The sequence below is a fragment of the Acanthaster planci genome, linkage group LG15, assembly GCF_054643075.1.
Source record: "Acanthaster planci isolate LZ-2023a linkage group LG15, COTS_SCS, whole genome shotgun sequence".
NCBI classification, from domain to species: Eukaryota; Metazoa; Echinodermata; class Asteroidea; order Valvatida; family Acanthasteridae; genus Acanthaster; species Acanthaster planci.
In genome coordinates, this window is record NC_141791.1 from 11764554 (window position 1) to 11783553 (window position 19000).

Sequence of the window (19000 nt, forward strand, 5' to 3'; positions counted from 1 at the left end):
CCACAAACCCACACACCCTCAGTGTCACTGTCGGTGCAGTCGATCCACAATTCATCTGGAGCTGCCAGGTGACTCATTCATTGGAGCTGGGGACAGCCATGCGAGCACCCAAGCTGCGACACAGTGAGTGGACATCTCTCCACATCATCTCCGTCTTGGTCAGCATGTAGCAAGACTGGTTCCATTCCACCCATCCCTCAGGGCAGTGATTGAAACTGTTAAGCTGCCCCCAAGTCAGACCCAGCAAAGCTGTTGTGAGGAACACTGTTTGATAAACACTGCCTTGGTACACACCATTCCCTGCAAAAATTGATCTGACTAAGTTCTTCATGCCACCCATGTTACTCATTCTCCATATATGTACGTGCACACCTAAAAATCATTCCAAATTGATCTTTTTGGATGTGCCGTCTGGGTACAGTTTCACAGTCCTTTTGAGGAAAATTCCTCTTGCACTAATTTACCTGTTGTATGCTAAGGGTAAAGCTGTTGATCAGTCATCTAAAGCAGTATAAATCACATTTTACTCTGACTGGTTACCCTCAATTTATTAGTGTTCTTGGGAGAGGCCGCCGTGCTGACAGAGGGTGCAATAATGGAGTCTACCAGTGTAATTGTAACACTTTTCCAGAAGCAATCGTCACCACGTCAGCAAAAATTGGCTTTATTACTAGGGGTTGACATGTATTGTTTGGTCTAAATAGCCTTTTTCAAGTTGAAAGAACATTTATTGAGACATTTACCCACTAATGGCCGACAAGATCTGCAAATTTAGTCGCCACAGCAACCAGAAGTTATTGCACATGCCGTCTTGACAGGAGATTAAATTGATTGTTTGGATCTTGATGCAACCGATATTGGCTAGGCAGCAGCCACTGTAGTATATACATGTAGGAGGTAAATAGATGGAAAGCTTGTGGTAAGCACCATGCAATATCTCTTTTTGAGTCTGTATGGTTCTGATAAGAACCGGAGAGGCTCGTACAGAACCATACAGACTCAAAAAGAGATATTGCATGGTGCTTACCGCAAGCTTTCCATCTTAGTCGTCTGTCACCATGAATAGCTTTAAATCCCAACAGGAGGTAAATACACGAACAAGTAGGATGATCACAAGTGCAAGATATTGAAGATGTATGAATCATGGGGGTTATGTTTTGATGTGCGACACTTTTGGGCTTGATGTCCTAAACTTCAGCAATTTTGCAGCTTGTTTTTTTTTGGGGGGGGTTCAGGAAAATGTTGTTTGTAGATGGGGGATTACGACATGTACATGTAGTTCTTGCAATTCTCTTCGTTTTTTCCTTTATTGTACAAGCAAAATGAGACCTCCCAGCCAGCAGAAGGGAGTTCCACTTGAGGTGCTCATACTTTGATTTTTAAAGCAAACGGCAGTCTACAAGATGGATCTGAGCTGTTAAGAAACACAGTCGTGCTCTGATTCAAGTGCCAAACTGAAGAAGAATGTATGGTGAGGGGAGGGTAGAGTAGCAGTCTGCTTTTCACATGCGCACCTGCCTTCCTCATTTAAATGCTGGAGTTGGGAGTTCCGCTTTGTTGAAAATCACACCCCCCCTCATTGTTTATACTTTTTAGAGGGTCCTCAAACCGTTAGATGATTGTCAAAGACAAAAAACTTGAGAAAGTGCTTAATGAAATTGTACACAAAACTCTCTCCACAGAATGACAAAGATCTGTCATTCTACCAGGAGTAAATTACACACCATCAAAGAATTTTGTGATTTAAATGCTAAGGTCGGATAAGAATTGATGGATAAGAGTTGATAGCCATATTTGCCTTATATTTTGGAGGGAAACTAGCAGCATTTGTTGTCAGCCATGATGGTACCGCACTTCATGTATGGCAGCCTTGTTGCTAGGTGACATAGCACCCTTTCTCATTTGTATGTTTTCCCCCATATTCATTCTTTGATGCTGTGCATTTTACACACTTCAAAAAACTGCAAGTGTAAGATCCAACAACGTTACTTGAGTGAAAAGTTTATACAGTGACACACATTCTTGCGTGGGAGATTTATTTTTGAAATTCAAGTTTCTGTGAGCATTTTCAGACTTTTTCACAAACAGCAGTGGGCATTATAGCTTTTCAGACAGTGTTGAAGATTTTATTTCATAAAGCTCTAAAAGTAAATGTATTCAGGATGCCAAAAATTCTTTTATTCATTATGGTTCAAGGAAGGTATCTTTCATCTATCAGAACGATCGCATTTTATTTCATTTGAGTGAATTCTAAACAGTTTCTAGCAAAAGATTTGATAGTGACCATCACAGAATATACAAGTAGCTCACAAAAAGGTATACAGCACAATTTCAGAGTTAAGAATTGTATTATCATACTTGTGCAGGAAGAAGTCAGAAGAAATGTCTCTTTACAACTAGCATATCACGTACCATTGAAGGATCTACTGAGTATTTTATGACTACACCACACACTTGTTGACATTTAAAAAGTATTTTTCTGCAATTTCTGGTGCTTTTTTGCACCAAGTACAAAATACATAGCTACTGGTACAGTGTTTGTAAGCTGTTGATCATGAATCAGCAATAAAAGATCACTGAATGTGTGTCTTGGAACCTACAGAGTTTGTGGATGTCCCTTCCATGGACGTCAGAATAAAGGAATAATTGCTAGCTTTCTTCAAAAGTGTTTTGCTGAAAGTCAAGTAACAAAAGCCAGATGGGTTGAATTAATTTGTAGGGCCCTTCAAAGTTATCAGGCTGTCAGCTGTTGCACACATTCTTGTAGTGATGTTGTCTAATGTAATGTGGCACTAAGAATGTCCAATAATGAACCTTACTGGGGAAGATGGGCACATGTAGTATGAACCTTTGCAGCTCGCATTGATTGCAACTGGCATTGATTACAACTCGTGTTGATTGCGACTCGTGTTGATTGCAACTCACATTGATTGCAACTCGTGTTGATTGCGACTCATGTTGATTGCAACTCGCATTGATTGCAACTTGTGTTGATTACAACTCGTGTTGATTGCAACTCGTGTTGATTGCAACTCGTGTTGATTGTTTTACAAGTGGTGAATTGCAGAGAGTAGCATCAAATCAACTGCATGCATTGTACCTTCATCTCACAAGTTGAGTGTTGTTGGTTGTCACCCTGGTTACTTTTAAAAGCAGTTCATACTTTGAATGGGCTAACATAAAAGGGAAGCAAACTTACGCAGCAGAATTCGCTTGAATTGAAATCTGTTCATTCGCCAAATTGCAGCATAAACCTTTGATCTGACATCACGGTTGTGCATTTTTGTTCACTTTTGTGGCAAGTTTGAACTGGCCTTTAGACTTTTAAAGTCTGCTCTAATGCCATTGCTTCTTCCTGGCCAGTTTTGCAGTAGCAAGTTCCAGTCAAGCCCAAATACCCTCGTGACGGGTGCCATAGTTGCAGTCTGTCTGCATAACCTGGGAAAGTATGAGTTGGCTTTCGTTCCTGCCAATAGTTGAGTGATGTCAGATTGGTGAGTCTTTGCTTTGTGATTGAATATGCTCCTTGGAATTGATAGAGTTCATTGATATGAGTCTCTGTATAGCTGTCCCAACAGTTTCGTGGATGAAACAATTGGTCACTTGCAGTGCACTGATGGATGTGGAGCAAGATGTGTTGAACCTGGTTCCTGGGCACATCACAATTTGCAGGGAATAGTTTTTGAGATGCATTGCTTGAGTTGGCGGCTGCGTACCGGTACATGTACATGGGTACATACTGATGATGTTTGAGCTTTTCATGTTGCATTAGATGTGTTTAGTAATGGCAGTAGCCTGCTTGCATTTATGAGATAGTTAGCATGTACAGTGTACCACTGACACTCGTGCTGAATGTTCTGGAGTAGATCTAGTGGCAATCATCGTCAGCTGTGATGGTGCAGCACTGCATCCATGGCAGCTTCATCTCACACATTGAGTGCAGAGGTTTGTCGTTTGTATCTCTCCAGTATCCGCTTTTTATTAGACGTGCAAAGTCCGCTCCTCTGGCACCTCCATTCCCTGGCTGGTCGTTGGGCTCACCTGTCATCCAGTTTCGGTACCCTATTTGAGTCTTGTCATCCTCACCACAAACCCACACACTCTCAGTGTCACTGTCGGTGCAGTCGATCCACAATTCATCTGGAGCTGTCAGGTTACTCATGAATTCATTCTCTCCATTGGAGCTGGGGACAGCCATGCGGGCGCCCAAGCTGCGACACAGTGAGTGGACATCTCTCCACATCATCTTCGTCTTGGTCAGCATGTAGCAAGACCGGTTCCATTCCACCCATCCCTCAGGACAGTGATCGGCAATCTTTGCTTTCACAGTCAGTAACGCTATTGTGATGAAAACGTTTTGAAATATTGCATTCATATTGTTGGTACATGCAGCCAACTGATGAAAATTGAGAAATTTCCTGGAGCACCCGACAATTTTGTGCTGTATTGTGAGTAAGTTGCTAAAGTGACATAAAGGCAAAACAAGGAGTTACTTGCAAAGATTATAGTTTTAAATACAGTCGTGGCGTTTTATATATTTTTGCATAGGACTAGTCGGTGGCATTGTAGATATGATAAAGTCCTGAAGTATCAGTAAGTGATGCCATTAAGAGAGAATTTTCTGAGCGCTACAGGACGTAGATGAAGGCTATTTGGGCTGTTTTTTGAGCCTGTTGCCAAGACAACATTAATGCAAACTAATGGGATATTAAATATTTAGTGTACATTACATGTACTTAGACTATTATATTTTGTATTGTGGATATGATATCATCATTGAAGCCAATGATCCATTATAATAAATAAAATCATGTTTGCTTAGAACTACTCTGAATGTCTGTGTTCTTTGTTCAATGGCAACAAAGACGGCAATATTGCATTTGCTGTTTATTGTTTATCTGACTTCCCTCTATGAAGTGGTTGTTTAAGATTAACATTAAAAGTTCCCTCTCTGGTGCAGAGATTCATCATCAACGGTTACCAAAACCCTCATTTTTTCACTCCCTTTTCTTGTCAAAGACCAAATACAATCAAGCCATTTTCATGTGTAAGAGATTGCGTTCAGTTTACTGTATGTGCACAGAATGCCATGTCAGGGAACTTATTTGAGAGGTTTATTAACAAATCAATATGATACCTTCTCTTCATTTGAGCTGGGGATGGCTATATGAGTGCCCAATCTGTCACAAAGTGAGTGGACACTTCTCCTCAACAGCCTAGTTTTGGTCAGCATATAGCAAGAGTGGTTCCATTCCACCCATCCCTCAGGGCAACAGGTGATCCTGTGAACGTGCCCATGTGTCAGCGCCAGTAAAGCAACGATGACGGTGACCACTTGGTATGCACCATTCACTGCCATATGTGATTTATTAAACATTGTTGTGGATCCTGACTTTCTCGCTCTTCGGCAATCTGAGAAAATGGTGTTGTGTAGGATTCACACTCCACCTGGGCCTTGTGAGAAAACCCGTAATTGCAAACTTTTCTGTTCAGCTTGATGCAGTTGTGAACCAGTCAAACCAAATAGCTATTACACGTACATGGTACATGTATTTTGGCTGGTAACCTAAAGAACATTCATGGCAGTGGGTCTGTTGATATCTAATGATGATATTGCAGCCACCCTCCAGAAGTCATTGTAGTCTCAAGATAGAGATTACCATTCACATATATGTATTTTGCTTGATATTGCATCTTTGGCAGGTACATGTAATTTGAAGGATTATCACCAAAACTAATTGCCTTTTATGCTTTATGCATCCAATCAGCACCAACCTAAATGCCACATACATGTACAAGAACACTACCTGGTTGTTGTTTTGAAACAAACAATAGAAAAGAAAACTACAATTTCATGCACCATGTTAGCAAGACGAGCCATCTAAGGTTATAAATTATATTGTTGATTCGCAGCATAATGGCCAGAGTTTGTTCCCTTACTAAAATCTCTGTTCAAAGTGCACCTGATTTGTTGAGGATTTTTACATTAAAAAATTATATGAAGTGTTTGAAGGACATGCATTCAGGGTGTCCAGTATTCTTTTATTCATAAAGGTTTAAAAGGGTATCTTTCATCTATTTGAACAGTCACACTTTTTTTTCAAACAACTCTAGCAAGAGATAAGTTGCAGCAGATAGTGACCATCGTAGAGTATACTGGTACAAATAACCACCCCATATTATTCAACGAATATAAAGCCATAGAGCACAGTTTCACAATTTAAAGTTGAGGATTATATTATCGTACTTGGTTTCTTCTAACTAGTATGTCACTTTAAAGGATGCAAGGACAAATTTCTGTCAACACTACTAAGAGTTGTTGCAATTTAAAAAGGTTTTCCTGCGAGTTCTGGTGCTTTTTTGAATGTTAGTATCAAAGCTTTTTTTGTGCAAGATACAAAATACATACATGTAGCTACCTGTGGTGATACAGCATTAGTAAGCATTTGATTATAAATCAGCAATAAAGATCAGTGAATGTGCTTCTTGGAACCTACAGAGCTTATGGATGTCCCTTCCATTGATGTCGGGCAATACAGTAGCTCTTCTTAAGGAATAATGGCTTACTTTCTTCAAAAGTGTTTTGCTGAAAGTCAAGTAACAAAAGCCAGATGGGTTGAATTAATTTGTAGGGCCCTTCAAAGTTTTCAGGCTGTCAGCTGTTGCACATGTCTTTGTAATGATGTCGTTAAATGGTCATAATGAAGGTCAGATGGCAATCTGCTCTGAATGGAAACAAAAGAGGGCGTGTTTTCAAATGAAATGAGCCATCATTTGGTACCAGCTCACTACATAGGTGAAGTTTGATATGGAGCAAGCTGAGTAGCACATTGAATTTAATTCTGGAATTTATGGTCTTCATGTTACGTTAACACCTGCAAGAGCCAGGTTGGAAAATTTCGTACCATCTGTCTTTCTTTCGCTAGTGAGAGTACACTTCTACTCAGGGCAGATAGGCATGTCCAACAATGAACCTCACCGCAGTAGACGTGTACACGTTTGGAATCGGTGTGGCGGTCTCAGCTGTCTCCCCCCCCAATGTAGCCAGACATTTCAGTACGACTCAAGCACGGTCTCATTGGTCTTCCATCCCGAGATGTCCACATGACTATCTCGCAGGGTACTATAAGCAGTTCTATTATCTTTGGTGTAGGCCTATGTACAGTACACGTCACGTACAACGTAAAGCATGCATGGACTGCACTGCTCAGCACGCCACTTAAACGGACGACTTTCCCGTTGTTGTACGCAGAGATGGCATGACGTATTTTTACCATATTTGGTAAGGGGGGGCCGCTGAGACCGGGAGACAGCTGAGACTGCCATGCCGGTGCTGAATGTTGTACACGTGGTGAAGCACATGCAGTAACATCAAATTGTTGTCAGCAGTTTGTGCAAGATTGATTTTGATGATTTGATCATTTGATCGATACTGCATGGCAACGGTGCCTTTGTTCAGCCACCACTACAATTACTCCGAATGCCAAATGCCTTAATAATTATCATGCCCAGTTCACCTACCAGTAATGAGCACCAGTGTAATTATTATAAACTGGGGTTGATAATAACCTGTTTATGTTAACCTGCACCATTGTCGGAGTCAGAGACAACAATGCCTTTGCAAAGAAAACATTTTGAAATACATGTACATGTATCACTGCATTCATTGTGGTGGCCAACTGATTGAAAACTGACCATTTTTTCCCCGAGCACCTGTCAATGTACATGTAGATGAAGGATTATGTTGTCTTCTGAGTCTCTTGCCAAGTTGCAGCAATGCAGAGCAGTTGTGTAGTTAGAGCGGGGTTCTGCAAAGGCAATTTCTATCATAATTTACATCCGGTTTGATATTCTGCAGAACACCAGTCAGAACATCTCACCAATCAAAGTCAATTTAGCTAGCAACCCCAGTGTCATTGTAACCTTGTTAGTGCTTCTTGCACATGAATACCATCATTTTTTTGTGTACAAACAATCTGACACAGAGGCTTTCTTCCTGGGATGACATCACAGTCTTCCTCTCGAGTATGGAAATACTGACAAGCATAAAAGCCGGAAAGACAGTAAAACACCCCTTGAAATAGTGAAACATTGCAAATAAGGTTAACTGCAACACAAAGGTGCACTCTGAAGGTTTGTCATCAAACAGTTCCATTGCAAATACCCATTTACTCATTTTGTTTTCAATCTTTGTTTTTCTGTGTTCTGGCAAAGTGTTTATGGTACCCATCAAGCAGACTCCAAGGGCATTTTTGAAACATTTGGATTCGGCTTATACTTCAGTTTCGCTGGTTCCAACCATTTTGAAGGAGCATTTGAAACCACATGTTCAAGCTCTGACAGGAACCAGCGAAACTGAAGTCTTCAGCTGAATCCATGCATTTCAGAAACACCCCAAGGCTAGACTTCAATTTGGGGAACCATCTTTCTTTTTCAAATGGCAAGGAATTTTTTAAAACAATTTACAATTTTTTGTAATTAAGTGAGTTAAGATTGCGTACCCTTTATCTACCCAAAAGAAATGCCTCAAGAAGGTTAGTATTTTTGAAGATATTTATATTACACTTCCTTCCCCGGCAAAGAGAGGAAACTTGAAAGTTTTATTTAAATATTCCAAATTACATTGATACTTTCTGCAAAATAGTACAGCCAGGATGTCAGCTTTTTGAAGAGTAGCACAAATTTGACAGCAAGCTGCAAAGTGTCTGTTGCAGATCCCTGTTCCTTAGATAGTAAATGATGACATTAAGCCAACTGTTCGACATGAGCAGCACATTTGACAAGACGACTGCGTAAAAACTGTCATTGTACTCCATGGTTTCTTGCGAGGCCAGTATCGACAGCATTATTGTACAGGGCACCCAAGTGATTATCAGGGTGCCGGTTATGATGGCAATGGTGGTGACTGATCTGACGTTGCCCATATGCAGCATGCGTCGGCCATGCTGATTGCTGCTCACCTCGGCTGCAATTTGCTTGCTGTGGCGTCGGGCAATGACCAGGACATGGGCGTAGATGATAAATATAGTTACGAGGGAGATAGAAATCAAGAGAATGGCAATGTAGACTCGCCAGTCCTTATACGTTTTACGGATGCAAAAGTGGGGGCTCTCACTCGACACAACTTTGTGATCGTAAAGTCCAAACAGCAAAAGGCAGAGTATGAACGCTGTGGCCCAGGTCGCAGAGACGGTGACCCTCGCCTTGCGTACGGTCATCAGTTGTGTGTAACGCAGCGACCAGGAAATGGCGATGTAGCGGTCTACGGTCAGAAGCAGCAGGGAAAAGATGCCCAGGGTGTGGAATGCATTGACCGTCACGCCAGAGACTGCGCAGAGGAAGTCGCCTAGCACCCACTTGCCGGCATACAATTCCGTCAATTTGAAGACCCAGAACACTCCATTGCAAAAGTCAGAAAGTGTGAGAGAGGTCATGAATATTTTGGTGGTGGGCTGGATGCTAGTGACACGTCGCAGCGTGAAGAGCATCAGCGGATTTAGCAAGAAGTTTGTTGCAATTGCCAGCGTTGCCAAAATGGTGACAAAAACAGCAAATGGTGTATGTGAGGCTCCGTTCTCAGTGACTTTCTCAGTGGATGCATTCACAGAGCTTATCGTCCCCAGACTTTCTGTCAATTCCATAGTTACCAGTGGAGCTTTTTCATGCAGGACCGAAAACCAGAGAAAAATGACAAATTTCATTCAAACACTTTGCCAAAGGTTAAATCCGACAGATTTGCTGAAGACAAAAATGAACTTTCCTCATTTTCTGGCGGTGTCAATGTGTAAACCTGCTTCACTCATCAGATCAGCTAGTCACATAGTTATTTCCAATGCCAGCACTTTTAACTCTTTGAGAATATTTCAACGGTCCCAAAGCTCCAGATGAGTAGATTCGCAGTGCGATAGTACCGACGTCCAAACAGTGCCATACACCAGTCGAGCCATCTACATGAAGCGAATCTGTAGGTACGGAGACCGAATCTCAAAGAGATTCATGTTGATTGATTACTTCTGCCGGCACACCAAAGCAAAAGTGCAAAGGGCTATTACAGAAACAACACTATTAAACCTTGTAAACTGATCCCACACCAGCTGTGATAGATCCAAGGTAGCGTGATGTGGGCATATATGACCGTGGCTTCCTTCCGACTATCAGGAAAACTGACGGCCAGCTACGTGCAACTCCAACATCACCTAATCTCGCAGTGATGCCTCTCTCATCTCCAGCGATCTTTCTAAGGGGTCAGCTGTCAGTTGCATTGTAGAATTTCACATCAACTGGTCCTTTCCTGGCCGAAAGCCACAACTTCCTGGATGGAACGGCCTATGTTTTATTTCCTCTTTAACTGATCCCTTTAACTTCAGGCCTTTTCCTCAAATGAAATGCCAGCACATTCGTTGAAAACAAACAGTTAATAATCGTATGCTAAGCACTGTATTAGTAATTGACCCAAAATGAACACGGCTTTATAGCCTCTTTCTAGGAATAGGAAAAATTTCAATGAGGGAAGGTAACAGTATTATAATAGTAATAATCGGGTGTTTATCTTCGTCACATTGTGGATTCATTGAACAATGGCTCTCCAAATTACAAATACACAAAAGCTGGCTGTCTCGTACTCTCGTTGGGGTGTTTCGGTTTTGTTCTCTGTCCCATCAATGCATGAATGATACATGCCACTTCATTACCTTGCAGTGCCTTCCCTTTGGGTTAATCACCATACCAACATTTCTACCATAAGTTACAACAACATCAGCATCAAGTTAGATATTGTAATTTAGTATAAGTGTGGGGAATAGCTACATTTTTAAGGGGCAATCAATATTTTTGGCTTCTAGTGAAGTTCTTTCTCTTAAGTCCTCTCCTACTTTGATTGTATTCAATCAGACATCTATAAATCACTACTTATCCATTCTATCTCTGACTTTTCATTAGCTTTAATACAGTGTGGGGTTTCAAATGCTAGTTTCTCAAAAAAGTACTTTTGAAACTACTAGTTTGCTGTTGTCATTTCCATTTCCAAGCTCACTACCCCCTCATTATTGGAAGGCTCTTGTTTTACAGGATCCAGAAATACGAAGTAAAGATTTTGCAAAACTTAAAAAATTGTCTTTAAACCTTATTTTGTATTGACCGGTTACATTTGCCGTTTCTTTTGGCCCATTTGTTTTGCGCAGATCTTGATTGCGATCAGTGATCTATCATTGGTTGGTTCTTTGACACCAGAACCAGCTTGATAGATAGCACAATGCAGCCTTGGGATCACTGATGGGGATCCAGAATGGTGTGAAACAAACAGTTGTTCCATTTATGCGCTGGAGCTGCGTAGATTGTTGCTGCCTCTCCATCATGGCTCTATAACAGCCTTTCTGTTGTTCCTTGATGAGGGCACACTTAGCACTGAGAACCCTTACATATTTTGGTCTACCTGCGGAGAGAGTGCTGTGCCCTTATGCAACTTGGAAAGTTTGGGATAAGCAATGGGACATCACTGTGTGCACTGTTTCTGATTCACAATTTGAAATTAGTCTGTATTGAGGTAACGAGGCATTCATCTAGGACCACAAAATCATCCTGCCTCTTCCCAACCAATTAATGTTTAATCCTGCCTGTCCACTCCCTGCCGAAAACTTCAAGCTGATACCCCTTTGTGCTATCTGAGCCCATTTGTTTTCATTCTATGTAATGCTTGAGATTGGTAAAAGAAAAGGGGTTGTCAATTTTGCATAAAAACAACTGTTGTCCAAATTGGTTTTGCTTATACTCTAGACCTGTGATGAGGTGGCTAGATGAGAGACTCTGATGGTAGCATCCAAGGCTGGATTGCATCATGTAAATCAATTCATGCATTAGATGTTCCTCACTTTTTCATGTCGGGCTTTTTACAGTTAACCAGTTTTCTTGTAGAAACTGCGGGCTGCCTCTTTAAAGCATACGGATCTTACCCCATGCTGCCATCGACAACCTGCCGGTATACAGAACCATCAAAGTTCTAAATAGTCACCATTGGTGGTTTATTGCTTATCACAGGTGCACTTAACTCGGACAGTAAATCACCTGTTTTGGCTTTAGTTTCTTTAAATTACAGTTTACATTTTTGTAGACCTGCACCTTTAATGGGGTGCACAGGTATTGTTAATTATTAGTTGTGTTGAGTTTTGAATAATATACATGTATTATCTTGAGAAATTGAATTCAGTGATAAAATAATGCCAGTGCACAGAAAAGTTCAGTCATTTCAGAGTGTCTGCAGATCCAATCGAGCAAAATTTGTTCTTATTTCAATTTTTTTCCGGCTTGCAGAAGGAAATATTGGGACTTCCTTCCCTGTGATGCTTCACTTATTATTTATTTGAAATGGACTTTTGCTTTTCAACATTTACATGCAGTTGCAATGTTTTGATTGTTGCCTGGCAAAGATGTCTGGGATGTGATTATCTGTGTAATGGATTAGATGTTGAAAGCCACCATAATTGGGCCAATTTATCATTCAGTCTGGCAATCAGCCAAATTGGTCACACGGGATGATCTCTATTGAGAAGAAGGTTTCAAGCATTTTAGAGTTAGTTCCAGCAGCACAGCTAAATTCTGTTAAAGCTAAAATGCTGCTCATCAGATTTTAGACATCCAGCTGGGCGCCATTTCATGAAGGAACTAAGCAGAAAATATTGCGTTGCAGATTTCTGTGCTAAGGAAGAATTAAGCAGAGAACCAGCATGATGCAATAAACTTTGTATGGCACATTGGTTACCATTTCTCTGAGCATAGTTTAAATATGAGCTTGCATATCTCAGGACTCCACTTATTGACATTTTCATATAGACAATGGCACCTTGTCGTGCCATCAGCTGTTGCAACAAAATGAAATTGTGTGTTGATATGCTACACTGTACTTGTTTTAATATCGCATTGCAATGATTTCATACAGCAAGTTAACAGCCCAACTTGCAACAGTGGTATACATGTAATGTGATGTTATAGATATTAAAAAGTAGTAAATAGATCCCATGACAGTCATTATTCAATTCTAGGCAAGAATTTCACAGTAAGACGTTCATGTTTTTAAGCATACTTCTGCATCAAGCCAGAGCAAAGCAACCAACAATCATCATCACCCTTGCTTTAAAAGGTCCAAACTTTCACTTTAATCAGATTCCTTTTTTTTTTTCAAAAATCTCATTAATCCCACTGTGGTCCATTTCATGGGTAATTTGTCACACAAGCCCAGAGCTATCATTGTGCACATCAATTTATCAAATTGTGCCTGGCATCTTTATTGCAGGCTTGTTGATAGAAGCAGATGTTCTCAGAATCCAGATGGAGAACCTGTCTACATTCGTTTGGTTATTTTTGGAGGAAATCTTGCAAAACTGAACGCATAAACAAAAGCTGTTCTGAATGTTATATTCTCTTCAACGTTTTGTTTGTGCCAGACAAAGTCCAATTTTTCACGCAGGGTTTGGAAGGGACCATAAAGTGACTACACTTACATGCAGACTTTTAGGCTCTCACCTCCTGGATCAGATATACACATTAAACATTTGGGAAGAATTGAAGTTCTGTGTATTGTCGATTTTGATGACGTTGATCCTGGTAAATGCATTAATTTCACGATAATCTAAAAAAAAGCAAAATTAGCACTCTGCTTATACGGTATATACATGTATATGTTTCCATCCCCCAAGTTTAGTAACGTCCCTGTGTTTATGTAGTGTGTGGAAGTCCAAAATGTCTAAGAAAAACAGACTATCAAGTACATTAGTATTAAGTTGGTTCTTGAAGATTCTCATATGGTCTGACATGCAGCTTTTGAAAGGAGTCCTGTTTTTCTTGTTTCTTCGTTGCAGGGTTATGGATGGAGTTGCCAAAGCAGATGAGGAACGTGTAAAAGAGGAGGCAAACAGTGACAAGGATCAGAGGGAGGAGGAATCAGCAATGTAAGAGCCACTTTTCATGCCGATGATCAAATCCAGAACTAAGGCTACATATACAGATGCGCAAGTGAAGCAATACATTATGAAGAGTACAAATTCTTTCTTAGGCAGCCAAATGGCTTGGTTTAATGTGAACATTTTAACAACATATTTAGTTGCGTGTAAAAGTTCTTCAGAGCATGGGCAAGAAAGAAATTACCTTGTTCCTTTTGGCACTTTTTTTCATTTTTGATTCTGTTTCACAAAAAATTGAAATCAAGTGAATTTCTTTTTTTTTGGGGGGGGGACTTTTTATTCCCTGGCAGAACACCTCCAGAACCTTTGAAGGAAATCTTAGACTCCACGTCAGCCTACATGGAAGCCATCTTGACTGATATCCCAGTCGGAGAATGCCTTACGATGGACCCTACCAGCACAGGCTACCACCAGAGTCTGTCCAGCGTGCTGACTTACCTGTTAGTGTGGAGACTATACCTGAGGATGTTCAAAGCTGCTTCAGCAGAGGTGAGGTGTTTTGAATTGTCTTTATGAGAGCTACTGTTTTGAGAATTGAAGCTTGAAACATGTAGAGCACAGTTTATGTGAAATGCGGATTTGTCTTATTATTAAAGTATAAATCATTCATGAGTCTGCCTTTCTTTGCTGTGTCACTGACAGTAGCACGTATGCCACCATTTTGCCCTGTTTTGAAATCGACCACAACGTGATTTTGCTGTTTATGCACTTCACTCAGTCTCGGATTTATTTTTATTTGACCTTTTGGTTTCTGACATCCAACCCAACCCACAGGTCCGAGCCAAGTATGCCAATTACCTTCGTCAGACAGACGGTGTGGCCAGCCTGATGGCAGACATTTTCAGACTGATGCCTGACCCCCCTTTGATCAGTGGTCCTACCCCCAAGGGACCTGCACCCAGGAATATGTTCAACATAGCTCCGCCAATGAAAGCCAAAGGTACCTCATCATTCAGTCCGTGTTGTAGCGAGTAGGACCAAGTTAAATGTCAAATACTGAGGCTGCATCCGAATCTCTTGTCTAGAGCTAGGTCTAGGTCTAGGTCTTCGCTCCATCGGAAATACGTGGAGACGCGTAGACAATAGACCTAGCCATAGCTCTGGAAGCCCGTTTCGGACAGGGCCTGAGCTGGTGTGGTTTCAAACAAGCTAAATCAGATAAACTTCAATGCTTAACTGTATCTGCCCTGCACAGAAGCACCCCCCGTCATCAGTTGAAAACAGCCATGCTGGTGGGGAGTGTTGGTAGCAAGGCTAACGCGACGTATGCATTTCATAGTCATTCGTTAACCAGCAAAGTGCATTTCCTACCAAAAGAGCTTCTGTTGCTAGGAAAATTACCCCCTCTCTTGGTCCCGCTTGGGGCCCATTAAATAACAGAACATTAATCCAGTATGTCAGACTATCACCAAATATTTTAACCAGTTTAACGTAGAGAAATCATTTTACCACATAACCAGGCATTTCATATAAACTTTTTTGGAGTTTCAGATGGCATTTTTGTTTCCAGTTTTTTTTTTTCACTACTGTCTACATTATTCATATATTGCATTGAGCCATTGAGGATTGTAATAACTGTACGGAAGCTTGGCTGTACAAAACTTTGATAGTCCTAAGCCTATCGTTGCTAATATTGTGGGCCAGTTTTAACCACCTTGCCATACACCTGAGCCACTCTCTTGGCACTGAGTAACCTTTGAATTCTCTGCTTACAGTCTCTTTTTCTGTTTACTGTGATAGCACAGAAATTCCATTCGAATCATGTAAGCACGGAATCCTCATGTATTAGTGGTACATGTGTGCACATGCATAAGCTGAAATTACTGCTTACTTGTGAAAGCGGATAACCACTGGAGCACGAGTTGCTCCGACAGTAAGCTGGTACTCTTTGCTCACGGTAAGCAAAGCTATGATAACGGATCGAGTGTCCTCCCAGGTTAATGGTTTTTAATAAAATGTTACACATTTACTTTTACAGGTATCTCCCCAAGCCAGGAAGAGATTCAGCATCAGGCTTGCACCCTGTATTACAGTATCCTGGAGGACCTACCAGCCATGGTGCGACAGTGGTGGACAAATCAGGATAAGAAGGTGGCTTCCATTGTTGACAGGTCAGTTATGGGCCTCCGTATATAGTCCCAGCACATTCACTCAATGTGGAGTTTTCAAATCTCAGCTTCGTCTCTGTTTAAGGCATTGTCAACTTTTTTCACTGATATAAGAACCACTCATAGCTAGGCCTCAAATGTTCCATCTAAATGAGAGTAATTATATCTTCGGGTCAGTTGCATGCAGTTAAAGCATGGCATTTCGTTGAGCTCACATCCAGAGCCAGGAGGTAAAAATCAGATTAAACCAGAGATAGAGACAAAGCCTAGATGTGGACAAAAATGCAATCCAGATGAACAAAGATTAAAGGGTTCCAACAATGGAACTGTCTAGTACAAACCTCCAACATGCACCTTTGTGTCTCAGGTAACCTCATTTTCATTGTTTGTTTTACTACTTTAAAGGGTATTTTACTGCCCTTTTGGCTTTTAATGCTAATGAGTATTTCTACATATTCATACATACATATTCATTATCAAAACTTTGATGTCATCCCAGGAATAAAACCCCAGTGCTGAATTGGTTTACATCTATGTACCCCTTCATTTTCTAAAGTAAATTCTGTGTTCACAATTTCACAATTCTGTGATCACAATCTGAACACAAAGACATACGCACGTAACCATGTCTTTCCTGGATGACATCACATCAACAGCGCCCTCAGTCATCCAGGAATCACAGATATTATTAAGTGCATCTTTCAATGCAAAAGACTGCAAACCTGATATATTTTTTCTACATGTAAATAGTAGGTTTTGAGGACAGCCCCAAAATTAGTCAGGTTCTGAAATTTCTTTGGTTGCCATGCATCCTTAACCACATGCTGCTGGGTGCTTTTAAAAATCCAGTACACACATACTGGCGATTTTCAAGATGCTCAGTTTTCAAAATTCTTCAAAAATTCATCATTTCATTTAATGGACGTTTACACCCACACGAATGACTGTTTCGTGGCTACTCTAAGCAGACAAGTAACCTTCATTGACTCCTGAGTATTTCAGCCAGGCCTGCCCCCCTGTAAGGAGAGCCCAGAATTGTGAGGTGTTACGTAATTTCCTTTGTCCCCTGTGAATGAGAGTGGCGTCTTTTCAAATGCGGCTGGATTAGCATGCGGCGGTTCTGTGTCACTCATCAATGGGGCCCTGGAGCACTTTTGTCCGTGGTGCTAATCCGTGGGCGTGCTATGCCCAAAACAGTGGTATACTGATACTGTTTAAAACAGTGACGGATTACCTTCGAAAAAGCCAAAAAATGATGGCAATTCCCAGCAGCAGGTCTTTTGTTCCAAGTACGGTCTTTTGTTACGCAGACCAGCTCTTTTGTCCCATTTTGGGCAGCCCTGCTCTGCGTATAAACCCATGGTGCTCGAAACAGGATTCCCGACAGCAAGTAGTTAATGGTATACCCTCCTCACAGTATTAATTGGCCTACCTCTGAAGTACACACACACAGAATACCGTGTGTGAAGTACTTATGAGGGTAATTCCAGAAATCAGGGGTCCAAAGGTGTGACATTTTTGTGTCCCTGTTACATCTGACCTTTGTTATTTGACATGGAAATATCACCAGAATTGATTTCAAACTACTACTGTTTGTTTGGCAGGTACCAGTAATTCGCATTAATTCATCACTCTTGGAAATTAGAAATTGTGTTCTGAACTTACAAAATCATATGTCAGATATGACAGGGACACAAAAAAATTGACCCCTAATATCTGGAATTACCCCTGTATGAACGTACATTTATTGCCATTGTCATTCACGCAGGTTCACAACCAAATATGCCAGCCCCCTCCTCGCAGCCCAAGAGGTCGTAGGTGTACAGACTGCGCCGCAGACCTTTGAGAACATGACGGTCAAGGCGCGCTCTGCCACGCGCGAGGTGGTGGCCACCTACACCATGCAGGATCTGACCATGGACCTGACCGTTCGCATTCCAGCCAACCACCCGCTAGGCATCATCGCCGTGGACAGCGAGAAAAAAGTTGGGGTGGGGACCACGCAATGGCGAAACTGGACGTTACAACTGACCACATTCCTACGCAACCAAGTACAGCGTAACAGTTTCTAAATAATTTTCGTTGTTGTGCATACGAGGTGTTTGCTCTTCAGCATTCCGAATTTTTCTTTTTTCTCTTGTTTTAAGGTTGCACCAACAAGCCTGAAATTATGCAAGGTTGGGGGTTACCAAAAAAAGACATGACAAAAGGGTGACACAAGCGTATTTTATTCAGATGTCTCTTTTTAGCCTAAAATTCATGTGAAACTAGAATATTGTGGAAAAGAAGATCTATGAGGACCGAGAAACAAAGTTGGTGTGTCAAAGTTCATTCTTAATCAGTATTTTAGGCACCTGTGTCCGGCTTTAGTTTTCAGTCACTGTACAATTTAGAAGCCTGTGAACCATGGATGACCACCAAGAAGGAGCCATGTTAAGTTAAGCTTCCTCTCATTGATAAGTCTTCCTCAGTCACTCCATAAAACGTGTACTTTGTTCACAAACTAGAATGGCAGCATCATGGACGGCCTGACGCTGTGGAAGCGCAATGTTGACAAGCGCTTTGAGGGGGTGGACGACTGCATGATCTGCTTCTCGGTCATCCACGGCTCCAACTGTTCCCTGCCCAAGCTGCAGTGCAAGACCTGCAAGAAACGCTACCACTCAGCCTGCCTGGTGAGTTAGCATGGAAACACTGACGAATGAGCAAGTTCAGTATTTCAAACGAGCAAGGCACTGATAGGGCAGATCTTGCACCTGCCTCCAAATGACCTGTCACGTGTTCTTGTTGACATCCTTGGAGTGCGTAGGCTATGCATGGGATATACCACCTTCAACCTTCAGTCATGTATTTTCTGGGGGTGATTTTTGAGTGGCATCATATTCTACTGTCACTCCTGTATGATCTGGACTCGAGTGTTATAATGTTTCATAACAGGCG

At 41.4% G+C, this 19000-nt stretch overlaps 2 protein-coding genes across 5 annotated transcripts in view; one reads left to right on the forward strand and one right to left on the reverse strand.

Moving 5' to 3' along the window:
* Nucleotides 1-19000, forward strand: part of ltn1 (listerin E3 ubiquitin protein ligase 1) — a 79608-nt gene that overhangs the window by 58313 nt on the left and 2295 nt on the right. For 2 of the 4 annotated variants that reach the window (XR_002598456.2, XM_022239138.2), the window contains exons 24-29: nucleotides 13851-13940; nucleotides 14243-14441; nucleotides 14727-14892; nucleotides 15931-16063; nucleotides 17829-18111; nucleotides 18568-18735. Coding sequence is in view for 1 of the 4 variants with exons in the window: in XM_022239138.2 (XP_022094830.2) it covers nucleotides 13851-13940; nucleotides 14243-14441; nucleotides 14727-14892; nucleotides 15931-16063; nucleotides 17829-18111; nucleotides 18568-18735 (1039 nt within the window). In the remaining 3 variants the exon portion in view is untranslated. Of the gene's footprint in view, nucleotides 1-3363; nucleotides 3495-3968; nucleotides 5934-13850; nucleotides 13941-14242; nucleotides 14442-14726; nucleotides 14893-15930; nucleotides 16064-17828; nucleotides 18112-18567; nucleotides 18736-19000 lie in introns of those variants that run through there. The other 2 variants (XR_015427784.1, XR_015427783.1) reach the window with 2 other exon arrangements.
* Nucleotides 6022-10583, reverse strand: LOC110981529 (melanocortin receptor 4-like). Its single transcript, XM_022239141.2, has one exon. It carries the CDS (start codon nucleotides 9699-9701, stop codon nucleotides 8658-8660), a length of 1044 nt encoding a protein of 347 aa, XP_022094833.2. The 5' UTR covers nucleotides 9702-10583; the 3' UTR covers nucleotides 6022-8657.

Bases quoted from the DNA above. Each gene is read 5' to 3' on its own strand.
- LOC110981529 (XM_022239141.2), bottom strand. From the start codon at position 9,701: ATGAAATTTGTCATTTTTCTCTGGTTTTCGGTCCTGCATGAAAAAGCT.